Raw genomic sequence first — 26859 nt, 5'->3', positions numbered from 1 at the left:
ATGAGTTTCAATGTGATGGACACTAAAAGTGACCCCGTGTGAACTTGTTTTGTGTGCTGAGCAGCAAGGCTATGTCAATACAGGATGAAAAAGGTCGTAATATCTTTATGTTGGTACACATCGTCGCAACAATTTATCTTCTTACTTAATCAGATACGAAAATTAAATGCACCGAATGGATCAATTCTGAGTAAAGCCTACTACACCAAACTAACTTTTGTGTACACTACAGTATTGCGTCAATTCGATTGCCGTGGACGGCATTTACGCCTATTTAAACACAAACAACTTGAATACACAAATTTTGCAGACTTTATGTTTTTCATAGTGCTAAACCAAATTTCATGAATTAAAAAATATCAATGCCTTCCTGTGTTAGTACAGGTGTTCTTATCAATTGTATCTAACAAGGTGCTTAAGTGACATCATAAACGACTCGACCTTTTTGCTTGGGCTTTGTGGTTGCGATTTTATTTCAATTTGGAGTGGGGTTGGTTCGAATTTGAGGTTTCGTTCATACGTTTGAACTCTGAGTAGGCATGTCAAGCTTTTCTTAAGTACGCCGCTTGACAAGCTGAAAGGGTGTTAAGTGTACTTGACTAAGTCATTTCTAAGCAATCCCGCCTGGCAAGAGACCTTGAAATGTTTTCAACGCCCCAGTAGACAACTATTCCTTGAACAGTCGATTTCGTATTGAAGCCAGTAATTATAAGAGATAGGTCTCAGTCAGTAATTGTAGCATCAGAAAACCTAGTTCAAAAGTAACTTGTTTGAACAAGAGAGAGACGGTCAGTTGATAAATTAACTTGAGATGATTTACATGAGATATTTAGTTTCATTGACTTGAAAAGTGATTTATTGTACTCGTACGGTCTATTTGAGTGAATTGTGTTGCTCGGGCCGTTATATGTAGTTTTTATATTCGTATGAAGTCGAACAACATGTATGTTCATTTAATTTACTTCTTACTAAAATGATCATTTTAATTTAGAGCGTGTTGATTTTTGTCTTTCGTGTTTGTTATGCTATTCAAGTTTGAAATCGGTTTAAGCTCAACATATACGGCTGTATGAGAAAGGATTATCTTCGAAATGCCATAAGCCTATCAAGTTACTGCTAATTAGCCTATACGAGTAAACACCAAATTAGGCGGCATGAAGCTATCTAACGTCGCATATGCGGTTTTTAAGTGATGGCTAATTAGCTCGGCTATATTTTGGTAGAGTTTTTTTTCTGCAGGAATTTGCAACTTCGACAAAAAGTGTCTCGTTTTGTGGAGAATCTCCCTCTAACTCTTTGCGTGCTTTGCATAGTTGCGAAGCAAGGCCAAATACGTTGAGAATTTAGCTTTGACCGTACCCTCTCTTAGCAAACACCAGTTAGTTGAACTTACGGAAAAAACACGTCCCTGCTATCATCAAAACGTTTAATTTATCAAGTTTTCGCGAAGACCCAAACGGTATTTTGCTCGCATTCTGTGGGCGGCCCTGTTATCATACGTCCATTAATTAAGCGAAACTATCCAGTACTCAAGTGTCTCGCTTGCCTAAGGCCAACTGATAACACGATTTTTTCGTGCATTGTTGCGTCACACGCAATGCATTCACATAATCGAACAAGTGCTTCTTTATAATTGACACGACTACCCTATTTGCTTTTAAGATCATGTTCAAATTGGTTGATTGATTGTGACAAAACAATGAGTGTAGTGTGTAAACAATAGACAGCCAAGGCTCGTTATGGTAAGATTAATTGCCAATATGGTATCCAAAACCGGGCGGCTTTGCTTTGTCTTTGGCGGGCAGCACATGGTTTCCTTTCTGAGGCTGGAATTTCCGCCTGAATTGACGGGCGAAAAAATACAGAAACGTATCTTTTGCTTAGGGCTGCGTTGCCTGGCACGTACATTGCGTGTGTTTGCAAACTTCTGTGGAATTTATGGCTATTTTTATTATTCCTGTTTCACATGTAATTTAGGGATTAACTAAATTGTTGTCATGTGCTGGAGCCGAAAATAACACTATTTGAAAAGTAAGTTCCATTTACAAGGCCAAGAACACACAACGGGCGATTCTGTGGTAAAATTCATAGTGTTGCGCGTGTAATTTTGAAAACCTGTATTTCGTATTGAAATGTTTTAAAGCATTTTTAGTAAAGCTAGTGATATTTAAGCTGCCTGCTAAAACTTTTTTCCGTGTTTATAATTTATTGCACGTTTTTGGCGATGATACTGCAACGACGAATTTACCAGATTCTCGTAAAAAGCCATCAATTTAAATCTGCTTTGACTTTGCCAAATTAAAGTGAATATTACCGCCAACTACACAAGTAGAAATGTAACTTACCTATCGGATCGAGCGATTAAATATCAACGTGTTGTTGAAGATCGTTTGATTATGTTCGCCAGTTTGCAGATTTCTTTTATGAACCTGGTTGCAATTTTATTGAATTGGAAACGTCATTTTTATAAGAATATTTTTGTTTTTCAGATAACCCTTAGCCATTACGTCATTAGCCTACCATGCAGTGGTTTCAAGCTGGGCTGTTCTTGCTTGTGACGTCACAAACGATCGCTCAGCTCCAAGAGACGTCAGACAACAGGAGAGGTAAGTGACGTCATGTGTATAAATCCGCAATTGTAGAAAGGATTGAGATCAAAACTTCAGGTCTATTCATGCATCTTGCATGTGATGCGCAACCGAACTTGTCACATTTGCAGCCCTGTAATAAATTTTTAGTCATTGCGGCACCCGACAATGCCAGGTACTGTTGCAAAGTGCAAGACCTTTTCAGCACTTCGAGTTATTTTTTTGTATAAAAATATAACCGCATTGAAGTGATTTCTGTGAGTTGTTGATCGTGACACTTGTCGTCCGACCATGACCCGTCTCCTGAGTAAAATAAGGTCAAATTTTGTTATTAACATTTCCATCCGTGTAGAAGGAAAGAATTTCCGGCGGAGGCGGAACCATAAGCCAGGACATGGAGGTGACTGTTTGTTACGTCATAATGATGTTTGCTGCGTGAGTGGTCACGTGACAAAAGAGAAATCACGGGCATGCTTTTGTCGTTAAAACCAACTTCTGATTTTTCTGTTTGTTTGAAAAAAACAAAATTGCATGGGTCGGTGGTCGTCTGCATGACGTCATAATTACGTAACAAGCTTGCCAAATGACGTAGTCTTTGTGTAATCACACTTAAAATCATTGAGAGTGACAAGTCATGTTTTTACAATCAACACCAAAACGATTTTCACGTCCCAATAACTTTTTCTGAGAGAAAGACGGATTCGCATTGGTAGAAGAAATAAGCATGCAAACTGTAATTAGTCATAACTGTATGATGATGACGTAGTATGGAAGCATTGTGTGGTAATAATTGTTTGGTTTTGACAATTGACTGAGTAACCAATTCAAAATAATGGGACAGTTGTAATGTCATCATTTTAACCCAGCTCTGTCATAAATATTAAAAGTTTGAAATTTAAAGGTTCTCTAACCTCATTTCTAAGGCCTTTGTAGGAAGTTTTTCTGAGCAAGACGGTATTTTTGTGGAAGCGCATATTGTACCACGTGCTGTACGCGATGCACCGCGTACGGAATGTGTAGTAAGTTATATGCGTCCAAATATATTTTCTGTGCATTGTCCACAAACGTTTTGAGCCATTAATTGGTCGTTTTATTTATGTTTGTAACATTTCTATATTTTATACCTTTTGCAAACAATGTCAGATATTTATGTAAAATCGTGCAAACGAATAACCTATAAGCTAGCGCCAAATTAGAAGCATTTCATCAGGAGCCACACGTTTTTGTCGCCGTCTTAGAGGAAACCTAGATATGCGGATTTAAACACCGGTAATTCCACTTTCATATGACGAACAAGTCAAAAAGTTGGACTAACCTAAAATCAACTACCACGCGCTTACTTTTATAATACAGCGTCAAAACTATGTCATCATATGTCGCTCGGCTTCTGCACGGTTGAACAGCGGTTATGTCCTTTACAACGTGTTATTCGGGTTGAAAATGCCTTATAATCATATCGGTTTATGATACGATCCAGCAGTAAGCTTCCATTAGGTTTTCAGAACTTCTCACGTATATTTGTCAGGTTATTGTCACATCAAAATGCGGGTTATTGTGACGTCATAATAGGACGATTTGTCACCGTTTTCTTGGTAGGAGATCCCATGTGTTGACGAAAACGGTGAATCGCGACACCGTATGTTTTTATTACACGACTCTGGATAACTGCGCTTAGCGTATTGTTCCGCTTAATCCAGAGCACACAAAGACTTGATATAACGCTCGATTTGAGCGTAGTTTCATTCCCATGAATTGACGACCTTTGCTTGATGTAAAGCCGATCGTTTTGAACTTGCTTTTGCACCAAATTTGTTCCCTTTTGAAGCTTGAGTCTGCAGTTTTCTGCAATGTTGTTAGTTGTAATTTGCAAAATTGGATGAAAATACAAAATGGATTGTATGTATTTGCATATTTGCATTTTTTACAAAAATGATTGTAAGAATCTCGTTTCACGGCTATTCCGGTTTAGACATCCAATAACTGAACTTTACCTTAATGTTCAAAGACTTAATGATTCACTTTTTGTAATTGTCAGGTTGTAGAACGGTCTACTACGATCTCGTCTTTGTCTTGGACGCATCAAGCAGTGTGGGAGATGAAAACTTTGAAAGAGTGAGAAAGTAAGAAAAATTTTTTATCTTTTCTCGGAGAATTGTTGTTGATAAAAGAATTCCTGCTACGATCCATGAACTATACATCAAACAAAAAATGCCTGTCAAGTCGCCGTATGTTACATTACTTTGATTTTAACAACTACACGCCGCTTTGTAATTCGGCACGAATTTGGCCGTGGGAAGTTTTTCAGAGTTGAAATTGTAAACTGTTTTTTATCACTTTTTCTGTCTCCAGCAGAAATATGCCAAAGCACCAAGCTACCGTATAATACATACCAGCTATCGAGTATATAGCTACCGTTTTAAATGCTTATGAGAATCATCGGTGTCCGTGAGACGTTGTAACCCCGCGTTTCAATGTTTGCAAAAGGCATTAGTGGGTGACCCCAAAGACTTTGTAAGTTTTTAACGGAGCGTACCCCCAATGGTTTGTGCCTTGTTTAGATGTAACTACCGCTGAAAACGTGCCTTATTCGGTAGGTAAAATTATATTGTGAGCTTCGAAGTACAGGTTCCTTTTAAGGCCATTTTGTTGTGGTAACTTTATTACGCTACAGTCGTTGCTTGCTAAGAGCTGTCAATCAAACAAGTAACGACGCATTATACACATATAAGCAGCGAACCGTGACGAACCGTGAAGCCTAAACTGAGCTTTCGGCCGGAGATTTTTAGCTCACAACCCGTTGACTTTTTACGTTGCAAAATATCATAGAATATTATGTATTGTTGAAAGATAGCGCGACTTACTGTCTGTTAAAGTGGATTGTTAATGACGTAATATAATTAATTTGCCTGTGTAACCAAACTTTCTTTGACCAGGAATCTTCCCGCTTAACGGCTAGTCAATTAGCTCTGTCTTCTTTATTCACATTTAATGGCATATCTCTTCGGTAAAAACATACGTCCTTCTGTTATCTCACCCAAACGTTTATGGGAATAGTCTCATTGACTGCGGGATCCTGGCGCGCTCGCCAATTGTAACCAAACTTTCTTTGACCAGGAATCTTCCCGCTCTAACGGCTAGTCACTTAGCCGGTTTTGCCTTGTTAACTTTTAATGGCATTTTACTTAATAAAAACCGATCATCACTAAAACCCAAAACGTAACTTAAACTACACTCGCCCAGCCGAGCGCGACACCTCACAAAACACAAATTCCATCAAAGAATCAACGTGGGACGCTGAATACTAATTAAGCGCTCGGGGTAGCGAGACGAGACTTCACTAGTGAAAAAATACGTGTACACATAAACATGTAAAATATAGCAGAGCGTGAACATGCATAAAAATGGCTAATGTGAACAATAGTGAAATAAAACAAATATAGACTACGTAACCAGACAGACATAAAAATGATACAACAAAAAGAATACGTCCGACTAAATCAATCAATAAAAAGGGGTTCATAAAAACAGTGTACATTGAGATTGCTATAAAACGGGTGCCTAAAATAAATCTCGTGACATCTGTACTTAAGCACGCTTATATATACTTAAGTAGGCTTATATATTCGGACAAGAAAAATTATCGGGCCAAGCTTAAAGTGAATGTCAAAAAAGTTTGTTTTAACTTTGACCTTCGAAAAGTTTCGTTTTGAATTGGGTTAACATTGTTAGTGAGGATTTCGAAGGGTTTCTTACGATATTGCTTTTCAGGTGGGTTTCAGACCTCGTCACCACATTTGACGTGGGGCCAGACAGAACCCATGTAGGAGTAGTAGTCTATTCCGATGACCCGGTTCTAGCCATTGCCCTGGACGCCCACACTAACAAGGAAGATTTACTACATGCCGTAGCCAATATCAAATACAAAAAAGGTTCGTGGTAATGTTTTCTGAAACATTTTGAACTTGAGAAGGTTCACCTGTTTCTATTGCGAAGCTGTCGTTGAATTGACCGAAACTTGACGCGCTTTTTGTTACGTAATAATCATGATTTTTGACCCCGATCGACTACCTGGGTGTTCTGTGTTATGGCTACAGAACTTTAAAGTTTTTTGTTTAATTTTTTTTCGCAAAAAATTTGGGTGAAAAAGTTCAAATTTCTTTGCCGAAAGTTTCCAAGCTATATCGTGGGCGCGACTATGATCTTTAAACTTTTCAAGTTTCAGCTTCGATTAAGATAAAATGCCTGGTCATAGTTTTGTTTAGCTTTGTCATGATTAACACGTTCCACTATGCTGGAATCGTGTTTATTTAGTTCATGAGTAACAACTATAACAAATGCGCCAAGCCCCGAACCGCGAGCTCAATTTATAACAACTATCCCGACACTTCGCGTGCCGAACTGGCATTTTTTCAAGGGGTACCCGAACCTTGTTATCTTAAGTTATCTGTCCTGCTTGTGTTTTGGTTCAAAACAGACCCAAGTTAAGCCGTCAGATGTATCGCGCCTGGCGTTCTCTAGTTATTCTCAAGTAACGCTGTGTGAATTGTTTCAATATGCAAGGCATGTGGGGTCTTGTTTCAGTTTGTTTTTTACCTGTGATGCAAAAAATACGACTCAAAAATGCTAAGCTGGTTCATCCAATGTCTTGTTGGAAATTGTTTTGTAATTTTTGCCGAAATTTTTAGTTTTTTGTCATTGATAAACGCTTGTGGTAGCATCATCAATTTCATATGAGTCGTAACTCATAAGTCAATCAACCTTTCGTCGTTAACAATACAGTTGCCGTTTTTATGACTGTGGTTTGAACTGGTATCATATCTTAAGTTAATAATTCGTTTAAAATTATCGGAATGTTGGGAGTGTAGCGTTACTTCGGTTGTTTCATCATACAAGCATGCCACACTCCAGAACACATTCAAGTTGCTGTTAACTTGTCGTCTTACGACCGCAGTCGTGGTTTAAAATTCGTCATTTTTTGTACCCAACACATGAATTGGGAGTTTACGCCTATTGTGCTTGAACTCGACAAACATTTTTTGCGAATGACATATCTGTTGCTTCAAGATAATGCTGGTGATAGCCAAAACTGAAAATTGTTTCTGGTAAATAATTAATTAACTAGTTTGGTTAATGATATAACGAATTGTTCAAGACAATTCGTTTTTGACTGACATGGCTGTTGACAACTTGTTTACTTCGATTTAATAACCACGGCATAGTGGGCACATTACAAGTCCAGCACAATCCATATATGGTCATACAGCATGTACAAATTCAGCCGACAGAAATTTTGTGAATTTAGCCTTTAATCTGCGCAAATCTAGACCTTGCGCGTTTAATGAAAAAGATAAACATTTAAAATGAGACGTAAAACTTCATACTGGTTTTATTTGAAGGCGTGACTGGAAAAAACAACATATGCCACCTGTTTAACGGCTGTTAAACTCGGATTTGTACAAACATGTTAAATTGGTTTGTAACGGAAAGTCTGCCGCCAGTACGATCCGATAGCCGCATTTACACGCTGAAATGCATTTCGACAACAAGTTCATAGACCCAAAACAAACATACGCAAACGATATCTTATTTTATTCAGCCGAAGCTTGCTCACATTTAACGCGTGAACACAACAGTTTGCTTCGGGCTAATCACAGCTTTACAGGTCGTTCAAGATGTAACTGGAGGATTTTGATCATTTTCATGATTAAGTCGATAGTTATGCGACTCACACGACTTCATTTAAAGACAAGAACGATAGTAGATTCAATTTACAACCGTTCACTGTTGCCTACACTGGGTTTATTTTAACATGCCGTCATTGTTTACCTTCATTGGATTTTTTGATCATGACGCATTGGCCAAATCCAACTGTTCTCATGAGCGCCTCAAAGTCAGACACACTTGAAAAAGCCTTAATTGTGACCACATAAAACGCGTTTGTTACATCACAGGTAACACAAGAACAGGAAAAGCAATCCGCTTCATGGACACTGTAGCATTCAGCATGGCAAACGGGGCACGCAGCATTGAGCTGGGTTACAATAGACTCGCCATCGTGCTGACAGACGGACGCGCCCAGGACAACGTCTACAACCCTGCCTCAGAAGCTCAGAACAGTGGGATTCAATTGTACGCCGTTGGGGTAAGATTTAAGGGGTTTGAGTGCTGCCTTTTGAGTTTAAGGGGCCTATTACAGCGAACCCGTGTTAGCTTTTCTCGCTTCGTTGAACATATCAAGGTTGCCAAACCAACTGTGCTGCCTTCAATGTCCTCAAGGATGACATTGTAGGCCGGTGCCATTATTACGACATGTCTTATACTGGAAATTATTGTTTTGCATCAGCGCTGCACAAAGAAAATGTTGGGTTCTCTCTCTAAGCAAGTAGGATAGGACTTGATGCGTTGATATCATGTACTTTTAGCGATTTTAAAGCTGTAAATATGAAGTTGAATTGAAATCTCATACCACGCATCAATGCATGTCGTTTGTGATGAATAAATTTATCACGCATGATTAAGTGCGTTCAATAAATTTTTTACCTTTCGTGTAAGGTAACTTCTGTGCTGTTTATGATCAGCAATTGCTTCTATTTTAACGCTCTATTGTAATTTTATATATAGTTACTAAATAGATATGCTTTAAATGCTTTACTTTACCGTGTATTGGATCATTTACAGTACGCCATACTTTTAAATTTAATTGGGTTATTTATTGTCGCATTAGGCCACTTAACTTGTGTCAGCCCCATTAAGCAAATGATGTTCAAAATATTGACAATAGCGCCACCACTATTTGCATTAGATGAAATTTGAGATATTATATATTTATGGGTGTTAGCAGCCAAATCGTTTGTGTTTGTCCAGCGATGTACCAGTTGGTAAATTTGTTGTTCCGTCGGATAACGATTCTGTGTCTTCGATACCGATTACATTATATGCTGCAGCTACGAAAAACATCGCTTATGTATTTACTATGTTTGTTTTGTGTGAAGTTCTGGCGCCATAGGTCGGTAATTTTAATTTGTTTACTTTGCTTTACGACGCTGATTATATTAGGTCTCTCAATACAACTCGGTGTATTTTGTGACGTTTCACATGGTGAAATCGTGCCACTGTAAGCTTTTACATAGAGCTTTTGCGTAAATATTATATTTATCAGTCCACAACACACCATCTTCATAACCCTACAGAATGTTTGGCTAGCAACATATAAGTTTAGAGTTTTTGGATTTTACAACTACAATACGTTTTGACGTTACAATTGACTATGACTGTCACGGTATTACGTCATAAAGGTGTCATCTGCAGTGGTGGAAGAATTGAACGAAATAGCATCGGATCCAGATAACCGCCATGTTCTGCAAGTCGACGACTTTCAGGCGATCGAACGAATCAGAGAACTTCTCCGACAGATCATCTGTGTTGGTATGTGACGTCACAATGCATGTCTTATATTTTGGCGTTAATCCTTAAAAATGAGGTCAGCCTAATTATGAGAAGTCGCTGTTATGTTTACGTAAAGCTGATTTTCTACGCCATATCAGCTGAAAGCGTCCGATTAAAATATTGGGCTGGAAATGGCTGGCGTCAATGAAGACGTAGTGTAGTTAACAGATTAGTAAGCACTTCCAGACGCGCCTATAACACACGAATTTTGCCCAAAAACTCTGAAAATACTTTTTTTCCACGAAAATATTGATTCTGTTCTCTTTGTATTTCAGATGCAATATGCAAAGACCTCGGCCCGTTCAGTGATCACGTAAAAGGTCAAATTATTCCAGGCAAGCTGGCAGATTAATCCTTCGCACATTAACATCATCGTATTTTTTGCATGACGTCGTTATGACGTGTACACTTATTGTGCGTGTTTATTTGCGTAATCGGTATTTAGGAATCGACTGTTACCTAATCTTGGTGGTGTCTAGAATTGTCGGTTTGCTGAAATTTCACCGGTGATTACCTGATTTAGCTGACGTCTTTCCACTAGTCTGGTGTTTTAGATTTGTAGAGATTTCTGGATGACAGCTGCCGGTGCTTTGTGCCTAAAATATGTTTGCTTCCAACATTAGTATTTTGTAAAAATCGGCATGAATTTAATCTTCCTGTAAAAGTAGATCAAAAACGGCGCTTTTGCATGGGTGCTGACGTAATGCGTGACGTCATCTCGGTAATTTGATGACGTAGGCAACTTTATAGGAAATATAATCTTCAAGTACAGGTGAGTGGAATGTGATTTGCCACAAAAAGGAACAAGGCATTCCTGCGATCTGTATTTAGAGTTGACCGAAGTATTTCTAATTGGTTGTGAGAAAGTACCTACTCTAACGGGGATAGATTTATGTAGTTTGAGTAATTTGATTTTCAAAATATTGTACTGGCGATGTTTGCTCAAATGGAAAGCCTCTCGTTTAGGCCAGACTGGAAGCCTTGTTCGGTTTTTCAAACAGCCTAACCCAATCAATGCACTAACCTCTTCTTCTATTCTATCCATAACATAGGCATGCCGGCATGAATGCAGTTAACCCATAACCCACCATTCGAACCCACTCTAACCTATTTTTATAACCCACCGACAGGTTTTGACGTTGTCTCTGCCTTCCACCTTAACGCCCTTGCTGATTTCAATGAAGGGGTCTCCGCAGTTGGAGGCTCTGCCCAGGGTTTGACCGCATACAGGGTCTCTAAGAGTCCATCCATCAAGACAAGGTATATTGGAAAGTTTTAGATTCAAATGCTATTGGCAGAGTTTCCGCCTCGTAATTGCGTCGCTCCCTCGTGGGTACGGTCACGTGACTGAATTTGTTATTCACGTAATTAAACGCTGTGTCACGGGAAATCGCATGAATCGACAGAACAGCATTCCTTGTCTTATGATGTCACAGTGCGTTTCCGAAATGACCAGGTGTTTTTTGTTCTCAGCGAGATTTTTGAGAAGGGTTTGCCGGACCAGTACGTGTTTGTGTCCACGTTCAGTTTGAACAAGAAATCCTCAAAAAGGAAGATCTGGAGCCTGATGAAGGTGGTAGATGCAAGCGGCAACGAGCAGTTGGACATCCGGTTGATCCCAAAACAGGTCCGAGATGGAGTCTGATTGCCGCCGACCTCAAACGATTTTAGTTTCGTTGTCATTTCGTTTTAAAGATTTTGGTCTTCGATATCCCATGCATTTGACGCCATTGTGGCTTTGGTGGTTGTATTGTCACGTAGTCGGATGATTATCGCTATTTCTTTAGGTTTAGCCAGTAACCCATATCACCTATATTATACTAACAGCTCATTAGTACTTTGCTAATATTTTACGTAGTTTTTTTGATTTTTCGCAGAAAGCAATCGAGTTCGTTGGTTTGGGCCTTGACCACCATTCAATCACAAACAAGTTCAAAGCCAAACGCTTTCCCGAGGTGGCGACCTTATTTGACAAGAAGTTCCACAAAGTCGTCATGCACATCAACAGGTAAGCCACCACAGCTGGAGTTGGTCCGCACTTGAAGTCGACAATAAGCGGCCTTCCTGCCTTTCTGAGGCGGATTACTTTTGAAAGCCATATACGGTGTAAAGCGCTTTAACTTGACCAACTATGACAATCAACTGCTATTTCTTATGGTGGCTTAATAAAACCCTGTCTGCCACGGCTTACCTAGAATGACTCAGTTAGATTGTTCATTGCGCAAATTACAGGTTTAATTGATAATAATAAGGCGTCCAACAGACGCGATTTGCGGTCTTTGTAATTATCACAATGTCGCCATGAAATTGTTCATTTCCGTAGTCGCTCACCCAACAGCAAATACGTAATCTGTGGTGCGAACTAATTGCGACTTTGGTTTACCTCGTTCACGACGCCGGTTAAGCTGTTCTGCGTACTCGGAGGTCTGACACTGTTAAAAGTGGACCTTCGTGTGTTAATAAAAATAAATTTTGTCACCGACCTTTTGACCAATCAACATTAAAGATAATAACATTGTTACTGCGATTTTCGCGACGCCATTTTGAAAGTCTATTGTTGATATATCACCAAGCCAACAAACTCCTTTTTTTGGTGCGAAACTAATGAAATACTCTGATTTGTTCTGATTTGTTGCCGACTCTGTTTTTTCCCGTTCGGCGTGAAAAGTATTTCGTGATCACCTCACGGACTATGTTATCTTGTTTTAGTTTTTTGAAAATGGTTATTTGCTTACTTCTGAGCAGTTTGTAGCGGTTGGTACCATTGTAATTCATACACCCAGAATATTGCCATAATACTTGTTTTATGCTGAAAGTTTCAAATTCAATTCTTCATGCAGTGGTTCGGTGACTTTGTTCATCGACTGCGACAAAGTGGGAACCAAGAAAATGAGACAAAAAGCGAACGAGATAGACATTGGGGGAAGAACCTACTTGGGGAGGACGAAAAGGGAAGCCCCCGCCGAGGTGAGCTCATACGATGACGTCATAGGCTTTTGTCCAAGCCGGCAAGTTGGTATAGTTCTAGCAGATTTTTCGAGCTTGCCGCTTGGTTTATTTCGTAATCATTTTCGCGGAAGGTTACTTTAATCCCTGATGACCCATTCTTACTTCCAAACTTTTACTGGCATTTTCCGCTTCTCGCGTATTGTTACCTCAGTTTCCATACCTAGCGCTAAAACTGTCGCTGTTTTAAAATTTCAGTTTGAAATCCAGTCGATGAGGTTGTACTGCGAGACGGAATCCGCTGATTACGAGGAGCTAAGATGCTGCGAGCTTCCAGGAAAACAAGCTGAAGACGTGAGTGCTTGACGTTATGATGACGTGATAGGTTACGTCACAGGTAGATAACCAATCGAAGTCGTATTTGACAGTGTCCACCCATATTTGGAAGAAATGACTTTAACGTCACCACAACGGAAGAAACAACCACCATAGAGGTCACGACTCCTAAGGTCACGACCCCCGAGGTCACAACCACAGAGGTCACGACACCAGTCCAGACAACAACGTCAAAAGAAACTACCCCGTGAGTCACTGTGACGTCCTATCTTGTCCAAATCTGTGACGTTTGCGTTTATTTCCTGGTAACCAAACGTCTTAACATCTAACATCTTGACATAAACATCTTATTAGAATCGTAAGTTTTCTTTCGGTCGCGTTTGCTGTTGAATAAAGTAATATAAAGATTGGGAAATAAGAAAGCAATCACGATATTTTTTGAATTTTTGTCTGTAATGATTGCTTCATTTTTACAGGCAACCTTCAGAACCGGATGAGGATTATCCCTTCGGAGATCTTCCACCTGAGATCGAAACCACAACAAAACAGGTAGGATATTTTACGCATTACTCCGCGTTATCAAAACCAATATTGATTGTAACCAAGATGATCCATTAAAATCACAAGTATACATCAAACGGCAACATTGTTAACTTTCAACCCATTCAATAAAAAGTCCAATCTATAAGAATTGGCAAAACGGTTAAAAAATGAGCTTTATCCGCTTTCTAATTTTACAGGCTGGATCACCCACAACCCCCGAAGTTGACGAAGAGATCATTGGCTTTGATGTTCCCAATTTTAACCCGGACAACCCAGGTGGTTACAAAGGAAACGACACAAGAATAACCAACCCCAATGAAAAGCGGCCAGGGGGTATTTCCCGGGTTGTAGAAGCGGAAGAATGTGTTTGCCCAGCTGGACCTCCAGGGGAAAAGGTAAACGTTTGGGTTCGAATCCCGTGTGAGTTGACTTTTTTGATTTTGAAAAATAAGCGTCCACTGTTGCGCAATGAAAGTACCATTATGGGCTTTGCACCAATGCGGTACAGTTCCACTCTTTTGCTATGAAGCAACTCGGACGATTGAAAGATAGACATCAGTGAAAAGTTATTTTCTATACACAGGGGAATAAGGGGGAAAACGGACAAGATGGGATAAACGGAATGGACGGAAAGGATGTGAGCATTGGATTTCGTTTTCAGTTTTTTTACGTCTTAAACACACTCCCTTAGATTTTTGTTGTTCCTCCGTAAAAAAACTTCGTAACCAAGATCCGTCAATATCTTCAGGGTGAACCAGGGGCACCGGGGTTGAAAGGAGAACCCGGGGAAGGAGGGGAACAGGGTCCAGCGGGCGAGAAAGGCGAAGCCGGGGCAGAGGTTGGTGTTGTGATCCGCTTCTTTTAAAATATTTCTTCCTCTTTAATTTTTTTAATTTTCTTGAAGGGAGCGCCTGGAGCAAGAGGGGTGGCCGGAAGCGCAGTAAGTAATTTTTTATCTTTTAAATTCTTTTAAAGTGGCTCTACAGCTCTTAAATCACCTACTGTTGAAGTATTATTTAAATATGTAAGCTCTAAACTAACATTACATCGTGACGTCAGACATCACAATCGTTTAAGTCACAGATTACCTTTGATTATGACATTATTCCTCCAGGGAGTCAAGGGTGACGCGGGAAAAGATGGAGATTTGGGGCAGAAGGTAAGCAATAATTCTTAGGATTTTAACAAGCTTTCGAAACGAAGATTCTGTTTTTAAGCCCGCCCCGTTTTTCTTTGCGTTCTGTGATGTTTTGTTTGTAAAGTCGGCTGCATTAATCCAACAAGAAATTTTTGATCAGAGTTTTCAAACTCTGGGAGGTTTTCCTGCGATCTGCAGATTCCAGCTTTCAGCCCGATAAGCAATAGCGTTGATCTCTTAATAAGTCTAGACTGTATTGAGCTAATATTTGCACATTTGGGCGAAATGCTTTGTGGGGAGGAAGGGGGTTGCATAACCGGCTTTTTATTTAAAAACCAGCTTAAAAGCTTAAGTTTGTTGATGCTTAAACTTTGAAATCTTGACAAGGCGTCATGGTCTGTCGACGAGACGTGTGAAAACGCATTTACCGGAGAAACGGTCACTTCAAACCAAAGCCACCCGCTGTCAGTGACCTCCCAGAATGCAGAATATGTTTGCTAAGATTACTTTTTTGCTGTATTCCGTTTTCTCGCCTTTACGAACGTGATTATTGCGTTTACTTTGGCTTTTGCTATCATAATTTTTGTCTTATTTTTTCAAGTTTTACCACGTATGCAACCGATCTTTCTAAAAGGTTGCGGCACGATGCCTTTTGTAATAGAAAGGTTTCATTGCTTCATCTGTCATGTCATAACAAACGTCAACGTATAACTTACATGTGAAGCTGTTATTATTTTCGAATTAGGTGACAACAGGTCTATGATTACGTTGATTACTTTAATTCTTAATCCGTTTATTTTTAGGGGGAACCGGGGTCAGATGGACGGCCGGGAATTGACGGAAACGACGGGGAACCCGGGATGAAAGGAAATGCGGGTCGCGATGGTGAACCCGGGCCTCCGGTGGGTATCCTAAACATTTGGCGGTGAAAAGCTTTAAAATAAATTTACTGATGCTGCATCACATTGATTTCTAAATTTTCCTCTCTCTGTTGCAGGGAGACGACGGAGAACGGGGCGAGAGCGGAGAAAAGGTAAAAATCGCTCGTTTTGTTGCGTAATTGTGACGCAATAGAGGGCGAGTATTACGTCATTTTTATCTCGTTAACTTTGCAATGTACAAAATGCAAATGAACTTTCAGTAATTCATGTATTCGTAATTACTCGCATTACTTGTGCGTTTACTTGCATCAAATCATTATTTATATATTACTGTCATTTCTTCTGCATAGGGAGAAACCGGTGAAGTTGGCCTAAGGGGTGACGAAGGTCCCCAGGGACCGCCAGGATCGCGTGGACCATCCGGGGAGCCAGGCGAACCAGGGACTCCTGGTGATAAGGTAAAACATACGTTGCGAGATTGTACTCGTCCAAAGGGTCATTTTCTGCTTCAGCAAGAACACTGTCTTATTTATATCGCCCAAGATAGTTTAATTCACGTTATTCGATGTTAACCTAAGAACTCGCCAATTTCATATAAATCACTTTAAACAGTAGACACGGTCCTTCCCCCAAGCATGGGAAGTAAGAATGACCATTTGTTGCCATGTCCCTAGAACGTTACGTCATGCGCTTCGTAATTTCCGTTATCAATCAGCTGCAGACACGTGGAGCTATGTGGAAATGCCTTGCACAACACACTAGTGACTAGACAATGTGCTTTTGCATCGGTTTGGAGACAATTTTGTTTCACAAACAAGTCCATGGATTTCATGGTTTTGTTACAATAATTTACTGGCCAAGTGGCTCATTCGCTGGTGTTTTAACTCAGGGTGAGCGTGGAGAGCCGGGCGAAGAAGGACCAGAAGGACCAGCGTCAGACGTCTCCGGACCACCTGGTCCGCCAGTATGTTTTCACTCGTACATTTCTGCATACACTCTGCAAAATTGATTTCGCAATTCATATCCGAGTTTGTCGTAATTTTCTTTTAATTTTCTCAAGGGCGAACCCGGTGAAAAAGGTCAAATGGGAAAAGCTGGGAAGGACGGAGAGAAAGGGGACGGGGGTGAACAGGGTCAAAAAGGCATGACGGGTGAAACCGGGGATCAAGGACTGCAGGGTGAACACGGAGAGCCTGGACCACCAGGAAACGATGGAGAAGACGGGGCAGATGGGGAACCAGGAGCAGACGGGGAACCCGGTGAAAAAGGGCAAAAGGTTCCGGTTGCATCCTGCTGGTCTTAGTCTTACCATGACTTCTGTTAAGCTTTACACCGTGTCATAATTTGCAAAAGATGTTTGCTAAAAAATTATTTTCTCTTTCTCAAGGGTGAAGCTGGAGCCCAAGGCGAACCAGGTACGCCTGGAACTGATGGTGCGCCGGTAAGTTCAGAAAATGAAGAACATTTACGGCACGCTTGGTATCGATCGCTTATTGCAATAATTACCAGGGACTCGATGGTGTCAACGGCGCTGAAGGTGCCAGGGGATTTCCGGGACCACGAGGTGACGAAGGTCCGCAAGGTCCCGCCGCTGAGAGGGGGATAAAAGGGGACCAGGGGGACCAGGGTCCTCCAGGACGGGATGGTAGGGACGGATTAAAAGGGGACATCGGCGATGTAGGTGTACGAGGAACCCCCGGGCAAGCTGGACCAAAGGTAAGCAACCTGCTTATGTTGCATCATTACTTGATATCAGAAACACCTTAGCTCAATTATGATCAATGGTGGCGCTTTTCTTTGTTATCTGTTTCCTGTACTTGATAATATTACTCCCGAACTTTCTATTCCTGTCGTACTGGAGTAAGTTTGTAACTTTGTCTTCCCAGGGTGAACCAGGTGAGACTGGGTCAAAGGGAGAGGAAGGAGGAGTAGGGGAGAAGGTTTGTTCATTTTAGACGTTCAAGTGTTGCCATGAAATGAGCTTGTTTCAGAAAATGTACATCTAACTCTCCACTTTCGTCCAATAGGGTGAAACCGGAAGTCCCGGGGAGCCCGGTATCACGGAAACCATCCACACGGTTCGTTACCTTTTTGTAACAGTACTATGCAGATGACTTGTGCAATTTTTGTAAAACTTTTCTGCGATGTTTTTAGTATGAAGAACCCCCACCACCAGAAGTTGGTCCGCAGGGTGAGCAAGGAGAACAGGGTGAAAAAGGAGACATAGGAGAGACTGGGAACACGGGAGACAAAGGCGAACCAGGAACCCCGGGACGGAATGGTGAAGACGGAGAAAAGGTGATTGAACTTTCACATTTAAAGTGCCATGTTGGTTAGATGGCTGTACTCCTTTTTATCTGCAATTGGGTTTGCTCTGTAAGTTTTGATCCTAAACCTTACAGGGTGAAGATGGCCAGAGGGGTTTCCCTGGAGTGGAAGGACCCGAGGGACCAGAGGTACGTTAGGTTTCCATTTCAGGTGTTTTCTACTACAGTAAAATAAATTACAATTTTAGATAAAATGAGAGGAATATTTGTACATATGCGCCCCCTCCACATAAACACTATTTGCACATTTTAGGGACCACGAGGTCAACCTGGACCCATTGGCCAGAGGGGACCACAGGGGGAGAAAGGTGACGTCGGAGATGAAGGACCCTCCGGTGACAAAGGCGGAAAGGGACAGAAAGGTGCTGGAGGGATACCTGGCGGACCCGGTGTTCAAGGTGAACCAGGACAACCAGTAAGTTTTATTGCAACTAAATTTAAACCACTGGATGTCAGACCTATCATGGCTTTCAAGTAATTTATCACAACTATTATGTCCGTTTAGGGACTTCCCGGACAGCCTGGCCCAGCCGGAAATGACGGGGTTCCAGGAGGACGTGGACCTTCCGGTGTCGATGGTCAACCGGGACAGCCGGGGCAAGACGTTAGTCAGGAGCTTTGTTTTTAACAGACTTTGATGAAAACTTTCGACACTTAACCAGTCCGAGAACTCAGTTTACCCAAATGCTTTAACCTAATTAATTAATTTGTATTGTGTTCATTAATTTATTTGTACCTTCATTCCAGGGTAAACCGGGTGATCGAGGCGAACGTGGTCCGCCTGGTCTAGATGGGAGGGACGGAAGGAGTGTGACGGGACCACGGGGTCAACCTGGATCCCAAGGGGATATAGGGCCCAGGGTATGTGCTTGACGTCAGACAAAACCTCCTCACAGCGAGTTTTTTCATTTGTTTATTTTCTTCCAGGGTTTAGCCGGAAAGAATGGATTGCCTGGCAAACCCGGTGCACCAGGAGAACCGGTAAGTTGAGTTACTTTTGCTCGAAACTCAAAATATCAAATAGGCTGTGACTTATCTAACAATGTTTTTAGGGCCGAGTCATTGAAGTAATGCCCGAGGTGAGTGATCTACTATTCTACTACATGAATATTTAATTTTCTGGGTAGTTGACTAATTTCCACTTTTTGCTTCAAAAAGTTTACCACGAGTGCATAATTTAATAACAACTGTTCTCACATCTTACCATTGACATCTAATATTCCAGGAAAGTTGCCAGGAGTGTCCGGCGGGACCACCAGGACCTGCCGGAGAAGATGGAAGCCCGGTAAGTTTCCACAGAAGTTAATACAGAGATCAACGATTACTACTAAAGATTTTGTTGCATAAATCTTTTTCGAATTTTAATTAATTGTGTTTTTTACGTCACAAAGGGAAGCGATGGACGACCAGGTCCTACCGGAAGACAAGGACCAATCGGAGAAAAAGTAAGTATTCGTGCTCCAGAGTTATAGTTAGATTAAGTTGGGATTTTCTTAAAAGTCTTCGTTTTTCCAGGGAGACGAAGGAGACCAGGGTGCGCCTGGGAAGGACGGTAAAGACGGAGCCAAGGGTGAAATTGGCCAAAAGGGTAGCACCGGAGAAAAAGGAGATATAGGGGACCAGGTTTGCTAGAAAATTCCTCCGATTTCTGACCATTTTGACACCGCTGCCAACTACGATTTTTGGTTAACTTCAGGGTCCTCCAGGATTACCCGGACTAAGAGGTCCAGCCGGCCCGTCAGGAAGTAAGGTAACATTGCCTTCGCAAAACCATTGGAAAACGAAATAAACATGTCAAGATGCGATTGTTGTTCAGTAGCTAGCTAGACTATATGTCCTGGTGTCAAACGTCGTGTTTTATCTTTGCAGGGCGCAAAAGGATCCTCAGGTCCACCCGGTGAGACAGGGAAAGAAGGGTCAGATGGTATTCCCGGTGAAGACGGCGAAAAAGGAATCAAAGGAGGCGTTGGTGCCAAAGTAAATATTTCATATTTTTCGTTTCTATTTCAATGCAACTTTCTCTGAAACACTTACACGTGGTCTATCCCGTTCATATATTTTTGCAAGGGCAAGCAGAGGTGTAAAATTGTGGTTTTTCACTCCCCAGGGATCAAAGGGCAGCGCTGGTGCTGAAGGACCACCCGGTCGGGACGGAAACGACGGCGGAAGGGGACCGCCAGGAGCTGACGGAGCCGCTGGCGAAAAAGGAGCTCCTGTAAGTTGGAGAAGTTTTTTCGAAGATTGCATTCCTTGAAGAATATAATTTAGCTTGATTTAGCACGTCTTAACTCTGTCTGTGAAATGATTGTTAATGGTTTAAAATGCCTTCTTAGGGGGCGCCCGGGACGAGGGGAGCGCGCGGAGATCCAGGAAGAAACGTAAGTTCCATGTCAGTGACTTCTAACAAAAATAGTTGTAAAAGAATGTGAGCCACCAGGCCTGATAACGTTGGTAGAAAATAAATTATTTTGTATTGGCTGGAAGATCATTTGCGTTGTTACAATATGTCTACGCCACGTGTCAGACGTTTTGTTTTTATCCAGGGCGAAAGGGGACCTCCGGGAAGGCCTGGACTGCAAGGAGAAAGGGGCTATCCCGGCATACGTGGTCAAAACGGTGACAGGGGCCGCGATGGAACCCCTGGGGCACAGGTAGACTACGACCTACAGTGCTTCCTACCAGACTACGTTTTCATCAACTCATTTACGTTTACCGTTTAATTCCAACTTTCAGGGTGAACGAGGTCCGCCTGGGTTAAACGGTGAAGCGGGTCCTTCAGGTTCAAAAGGTTCCAAGGGTACACCAGGCAGCAATGGAAAAGATGGTGGGCCTGGGCGTCCAGGACCGCCAGGATCAGATGTAAGATGGATTAAAGCTGAACATGATCATGTAATCGTCGCAGTTTTCCTTTAAAAAAGAGAACATGATTTGTTTCTAGGGATCACCGGGGACTAAAGGAACCATCGGAGAACCGGGGGGGAAAGGGTCAGCTGGAAAAGACGGATTCCCTGGATCGAAAGGACAAGAAGGTCCTATCGGTCCAACTGGACCGCCTGGATTGTCCGGAGAGGAAGGGAGTCGTGGACTCAGAGGTTTTCAGGGATTGCCAGGACTGCAGGGAATCAAGGGAACAGACGGACGTAATGGTCGCCCAGGGAAACCAGGAAGAGTTGGGATCCCTGGCAAGGATGGAAAACCAGGAGATGTGATTGGGGAAGAGGAGTTGACGGATTTAGTTGAGGAAATTGTAAAGCAAGTTGTCGACAGGCAACTGCCAAAGATCATCAACAAAATGAGAGAAGACATCATGAACAGCATCCCTGCTCCAGTAAGTAAACATTTTTATTGAATGTAAGTTTTTTTACAACAAAATGGTTTTGGAATATTCCTGCTCCAGTTTCTTGCAAACTCGACACGGTACTGGTGCATTTCAAGCAAAACTTTCAAAAAGATTAGTTATTCCATGTATGGTTTTATAATATTTTGCTCAAAAATTACTTTTTTTTAGTCCCAAATTGTTGGACAACCTGGAGCACCAGGACGACCAGGTCAAAGTGGAACGCCGGGATCACCTGGTAAAAATGGTGCACCAGGTACTCCAGGGAATCCTGGCGTACCCGGTACTGCTGGCATTAACGGAAATGACGGGTTACCTGGAAATCCCGGTCCAAAAGGTGTCCAAGGTCCGCCTGGGCACGGCAAGCCCGGACGAAGAGGGAAAGCGGGCACACCAGGTACGAAGTGCGGTAAAACAATGGAACGCAAAACCTGAACGTGACCAATACCCAGAACAAAGTCATTTTGCTATGGTACAAAATTGTATTATATTCTGAAAAATTTTAGTAAATCTTTGATTCCACAGGCGCTCAAGGACCCCCAGGAGTTGGGTATGCAGGACCTTCTGGTTCACCAGGTCCAAGCGGCCAACCCGGTTCCAATGGACCAGCAGGTCCGCCTGGTCCACCTGGCAACAAAGGAACATGTGATGTGTCTGAATGCTATCAGACTGCTGAGCGTGCGGCGAGGGCGATGATTCCGCAACCGGCAACAAATTTTAAAGGGCCACCACCAGGATAGACATCTTACATCCAGTTTATTTATATATCTGTAAACAGCTTTACCTAAGTTCCATTTCGATTACTGTATTTTTACTTGAGGTGTTTAGATCGCGTTTAGCCAAATATTTTTCCTGTAATTTCTAACGTTGCCTTCCGCGCCGTGTTAGGTCATGGCAGCCTGATGATGTTTATCGCGATACATGCAGCATATTTTTGCCAGTTCTAGCGAAGCATCGTGTGTTTGTAGCTTTGTGCATTAAATGCCTTTAATCCATGTTTTGACATTAACGAAAACTTTCCATCATGCCAATCATATTTGGGGTATTAGTTGACACAAAAGCAGGTCTCTGTATATATTCAGGCCTGGGGGGGATTTTTTGCCGTTTTTCAAAAGTTTTTCGCCGGACCGACCGGCAAGTAATTTAACTGCCTGTTACTATTATTAGTAATAACTATATGTAAGTTTGTGGAAACTATTGATGTCGTTTGAATTTGTTGAGTTTGATATTGCAAACGCTCCTGGTAATCTGTGTTTTCCTGCGCACCGTCGCATATTTTGCACATTGTGCAATTCCTCCTATTCTATCTCTTATTTCTGCCACTAGAAACACAAGGTCACGCAAATAAAATAATCAGTATTTCTCCAATTTTTCGTTTATTGAATACAAAATCACTTCAATCGGATTGACAAATTAAACTGCAACTAAGCACCATTAAAAATATCGTACAAAAATAGAAATCTAATGCAGCCATAAAAAGAAATTGCACGGAACTAAACGCAAAGTGCACAGCTATTTTCGCTTAGTATAACGCAGCACAAGCCATAATCGAAGCAACAGCAGGAAATCATCTACCTGTTGATTGCATTCTTGCGCTCAGATAACCAGAAAAACACTGACAATAAGGTGGCAGAACCGAAACTGCCGATGAGTATCGAAATACTCGGTTTTCCATGACTGTGACGCACACATTTATACCCAGTCCAACCATGTGAGCAGAGGCATTGAAACATTCCTGGTCCATCATTCCGACATTGAGAGTTTTCTGGGCACGAGTCTATAAGAAAGAAGCAGATAAAATGCAACTGTGAAAATAATTACTACGGTATGTGAACAAGTGCCCTCAGACCTCAAAAGTCTTAGCAAAATTTAAAACGATTCCTCACTGAACGGATTTTACTGCGTTCCTAACAGAAAAAAATGGCATTTGCGGTTTAGTTTAACGATCTTGTCCGGTTTCGAGTGCTGTTCACCAAAAAACTGTCGTTGCTTGCCTCCCATTGACACATCGACGAGCGTGAATCTTCTTTACGTTTATAACTAGTGAGTAGGACACTAGAAATGCTACATTACAGTCGTAAGGATATAAAACATAATTACAGTTAAAAGTCTTGAGTGTAGCGCAAGTGTCGGTCTGGTTGTAACAAACTTCATAATGTTTGTTACTGTTGGTGAAGTTCCAAGCTTTCCAGGTTGTGTTGAACCATGTCCAGTTACTTGGGCAACCATTCTGACTGGGAAGACTCCTACAGTTTATTTTCGTTAAAGCGTGCTTATGAACTTTCGTTAATCATTCCTATGGTATTGCATTTACAAATTTAAATTCAATTGCGCACCGTCAACTTACAGAACTTTGACTTTGGTCAACCCACGAAATGTTTTGTTGTCCGTTCTCAAATTGGGGTTAAAAGTAAGATTTCTGCAAAATTTTGTTCTCGATACTCTCTCAAAGTTGGCAGCTAACAAAAAGTTTTCCAAAAAACTAAATTTTAGTCAACATTTTCGCTATAGCACTTACAATTTCACAACTTGTGGAGCTTGCTCATGCAACATGGATCCAAGATGCGAAATATTACACCAGGAAAGATCCACTCTGCATTAAGAAAAAAACGAGATATTTCAGAGCGTTGGATTAAAACAACTGATTTCGTTGGCGATTAACCTCTTCCATAAGTGCTGCATGTGAGCACTCGACATGAACTCTGAATGATAATCTACTTGGGTGAAAATACATTCTTAATATTTAATACTTAAATTCAGCGGAACACAGTGAAAACGACTGAAAAATAGATTAGGAGTAAACAATCCCTAAGTGGACATGAACAGTAAAAAGCTGCCTGACTAGTGCTACACTGCTCTCAGTGGTATGATGTCGGCATATTTACCTACCGTATCCCAAGGTAGCGGAAAGTCTTTGCATAATTTCAACTTGGCAATGATTCAAAACATCTTACCCATAAATAGCGTTTGTGCTGAGGTCAAGACAGCATCGTCCTCTCATGAGCAATCCACGTGACTGATTGCAGAATTTTTCAATAGAACTGTTTGTCGGTGTCAAACTAGTGCAGGATACCAAAGCACAGATGTCTTCATCGTTCTACACAACAAAACTCAATGCTCAAATAATATGTCTCAACTGGATACATTCACCTGAAGCTAATTTTGCTTATTTTCTTTGTTGTTTACGTTGTTTTTTAAATCATAGTGCATAATGTCTGCATTAATTAGATATGACAATAATTTGCATGGTAACTAATTTAGAACCTACTTGGGGTAGCTTTTCGGGGCTGACGAAACTGTAACAGATTACTTGTATAAATATGAGAACGTAACAAAACTTTAGCATGCCTCCTATCATATTATATGCAAATCTAGGGTACAAACAACAATCACCAAGTGTTCAATCCACAAATTTCGTAAGGTTTAGTGAAATAAGTGAAACATAAGCATTTATACGTTGATACAATGCACTTTGCATAAAATTAATTTTTCACTAGTGCAAAAATACTCAGTTTTACAAAAATTTCAGTTACGATGGTACCCATATGTTACCATGTCGATCAGGAGCATCTGTATGGGGCGCATCCCAAGTCCATGGCTTATCTGAGGAGGAGTAACGAGTTAACGGCAAATGAAACGGTACGAAAAAAGAGCACTTTGTTTTTACATGAGTCTTGAGATGAAAATACGAATCAGGAATCACGTCTGTGTTATTTGCAGCACCTGCATGTGGATTAAGGTCCTCATGGGTTGTCGGAGGAATAAATAAAACACCTAGCTCGTACGATCGAATTGCTAGCTGGGTAGCATTTTTCTCTAACCCACCCCACGCAGCTTTTGAAAGATTAGCGCTGGTTAATAGAAACCAGGCTGCTCTAACGTTTGTCTCATACGGAGATATGCGAGTGTACGATTTAATATGTGGAGATGCTTCACTGCGCCCGGTATTGTCAGCATTCCACTGGTGCATGTATGAGTTAAGCCACTTTTGTTTCGTTGCATTTGCTGAGCTGTAAGGAACTGAGGCACCGGCAGGATACCCTTCCAAGCTACGACGAACATTCTCAACTGTGGGAAATACCAATTTCAGAGGGGGGAGGTTGCTGACACGACCAGCAAAGGTCCCTGCGTTGGAGGAAGCCAAACTTGTCAACCATTCACCACACAACCACTTGTTTTCATTGGCCCCTAAAGAACCAATACTAGAAAACTGACCAATAACAGGCCAGCTGGAATCTACCCTTCTTATTTTTGAATGCAAAACCTTACGCAATCGCATATGACCCCAGTGGGAAAGTGCTGACCCAGTGTGTCGACCTGGTGTTGATGCGATCAACACAACATTGGCTGATGACAAATCGTATCCTTCAATTATTTGAATCCAATCATTCAACAATTTCTTTTTATAACTCGTTAAATAGAAAATAAGATCCCGCTTAAATTCACAATCTGTGGCCGTACTCCTCTCCAACGGTGGAAATATGGGACTCATCCAAAAACCTTGAGTTTTCTGACTCCAATCTTGAGGAACAAGATTGGCGGTTGATATAACAATCCGGAGACCCTCTTCATACAACAAGAGCATCATCTTTGTGTGGTGAGTTCCGTAAGGTGGCAGGTCTACCTGGCATAAATTTATGTTCGAGAATCTTTTCACTTCTGCTTGCAATGCTGCTCCAGACTGTCTTTGCTGCCCATGAACGATCAGAAGTGGTTTATCTCGGACGTTTTTAGGATATTGCTCCATTAGCCATTCAATATCAATGCAGTAATTAAATTGAGCTGAACGCTGAAGTGTGCCGTGATCTTCTGACAAAATTTCTCGAATTCCTAAAGATGGAGGAATGAACTTCTCCTCTCTAGCCTTCTGGTTGAAGTAATTAAACTCTTCAGAAATTCCTTTACATGTTGTTAAAAGAAAGTAGTACGGTGATGAGGCTTTCCACACAGCAACAGGATCTTTACAGATCCTACTTCCCGGCTCATCAAGTCTTTTTTTCTTCGCTGGTGGATATCCTGAATAACTTCCCTCACTCTTCCCTGTAACTCCAACTGTTTCATCTGTTGCTTTCCGTTTTAATGGGTGAGAGAATTCCTGAAATTGAACTGGATTTTCTCGGTGGCATTTCTCTCCATATGGACACTCTGATTTATCTTCATCATCTGGAAGAAAATCAACTGTAGTGGATGAAATATCAGATTTAACAGAATCATTTTCAGAAGAATTTGAATCCTCCTCACTGCTAGAGAGAGTCCACCCATGTGTCTTACTCATTTTTGTACGGATAAATTATGTAATGTTTAATTAAATAAAATT

The 26859-nt window shown here is 41.3% G+C and overlaps 3 protein-coding genes across 8 annotated transcripts; 1 reads left to right on the top strand and 2 right to left on the bottom strand.

The window, feature by feature from the left end:
- The first annotated feature begins 1877 nt into the window (after positions 1-1877).
- On the top strand, positions 1878-22910 carry LOC143450228 (uncharacterized). Of its 5 annotated transcripts, none has more exons than XM_076950690.1 (48): positions 1878-2031; positions 2490-2606; positions 2941-2988; positions 4624-4708; positions 6357-6517; positions 8540-8730; positions 9884-10013; positions 10310-10354; positions 11165-11294; positions 11508-11661; positions 11912-12042; positions 12875-13001; positions 13239-13334; positions 13409-13563; positions 13793-13865; positions 14057-14254; positions 14443-14496; positions 14608-14697; positions 14764-14799; positions 14974-15018; positions 15801-15899; positions 15995-16030; positions 16229-16336; positions 16768-16842; positions 16939-17154; positions 17266-17319; positions 17388-17594; positions 17765-17818; positions 17906-17956; positions 18033-18176; positions 18281-18334; positions 18459-18620; positions 18711-18809; positions 18953-19066; positions 19133-19186; positions 19258-19284; positions 19431-19490; positions 19597-19650; positions 19721-19828; positions 19902-19955; positions 20075-20182; positions 20313-20420; positions 20539-20583; positions 20749-20856; positions 20939-21064; positions 21144-21533; positions 21714-21939; positions 22068-22910. In XM_076950690.1, the coding sequence occupies exons 2-48, from the start codon at positions 2522-2524 to the stop codon at positions 22280-22282; spliced, it is 5190 nt and encodes a 1729-aa protein (XP_076806805.1). In that variant the 5' UTR covers positions 1878-2031; positions 2490-2521; the 3' UTR covers positions 22283-22910. The 5 variants fall into 5 exon arrangements, with proteins under 5 accessions (XP_076806805.1, XP_076806802.1, XP_076806806.1 ...); XM_076950687.1 differs by having other exon boundaries at positions 10310-10369; XM_076950689.1 differs by having other exon boundaries at positions 1965-2078; positions 10310-10369.
- Positions 22896-24952, bottom strand: LOC143450230 (all-trans retinoic acid-induced differentiation factor-like). Of its 2 annotated transcripts, XM_076950694.1 has the most exons (6): positions 24811-24952; positions 24497-24639; positions 24061-24135; positions 23890-23961; positions 23643-23788; positions 22896-23319 (listed from the first exon to the last, which is right to left on the bottom strand). In XM_076950694.1, exons 1-6 carry the CDS (start codon positions 24898-24900, stop codon positions 23114-23116), a joined length of 732 nt encoding a protein of 243 aa, XP_076806809.1. In that variant the 5' UTR covers positions 24901-24952; the 3' UTR covers positions 22896-23113. The 2 variants fall into 2 exon arrangements, with proteins under 2 accessions (XP_076806809.1, XP_076806810.1); XM_076950695.1 differs by lacking the exon at positions 23890-23961.
- LOC143450229 (tyrosyl-DNA phosphodiesterase 1-like) lies at positions 24913-26820 on the bottom strand. Its single transcript, XM_076950693.1, has one exon. It carries the CDS (start codon positions 26815-26817, stop codon positions 25072-25074), a length of 1746 nt encoding a protein of 581 aa, XP_076806808.1. The 5' UTR covers positions 26818-26820; the 3' UTR covers positions 24913-25071.
- Between the last annotated feature and the right edge of the window lie 39 nt (positions 26821-26859).

Source organism: Clavelina lepadiformis, chromosome 3 (genome assembly GCF_947623445.1).
Source record: "Clavelina lepadiformis chromosome 3, kaClaLepa1.1, whole genome shotgun sequence".
Taxonomy (NCBI): domain Eukaryota; kingdom Metazoa; phylum Chordata; class Ascidiacea; order Aplousobranchia; family Clavelinidae; genus Clavelina; species Clavelina lepadiformis.
The sequence above is the reverse complement of the archived record's forward strand: the minus strand, read 5'-3'. Positions and strand labels throughout refer to the sequence as shown.

Excerpts from the sequence above, each read along its gene's own strand:
- LOC143450228 (XM_076950687.1), top strand. The coding sequence starts at position 2,522 with ATGCAGTGGTTTCAAGCTGGGCTGTTCTTGCTTGTGACGTCACAAACG. Across the intron at positions 19,187-19,257 it reads CCGGTGCACCAGGAGAACCG|GGCCGAGTCATTGAAGTAAT; the intron begins GTAAGTTGAGTT and ends CAATGTTTTTAG. Across the intron at positions 21,940-22,067 it reads AGGGAAAGCGGGCACACCAG|GCGCTCAAGGACCCCCAGGA; the intron begins GTACGAAGTGCG and ends TTGATTCCACAG.
- LOC143450230 (XM_076950694.1), bottom strand. The coding sequence starts at position 24,900 with ATGATAGGAGGCATGCTAAAGTTTTGTTACGTTCTCATATTTATACAA. Across the intron at positions 23,962-24,060 it reads GCTCCACAAGTTGTGAAATT|AAATCTTACTTTTAACCCCA; the intron begins GTAAGTGCTATA and ends AAAATTTTGCAG. Across the intron at positions 23,789-23,889 it reads TTGACCAAAGTCAAAGTTCT|GAGTCTTCCCAGTCAGAATG; the intron begins GTAAGTTGACGG and ends AATAAACTGTAG.
- LOC143450229 (XM_076950693.1), bottom strand. The coding sequence starts at position 26,817 with ATGAGTAAGACACATGGGTGGACTCTCTCTAGCAGTGAGGAGGATTCA.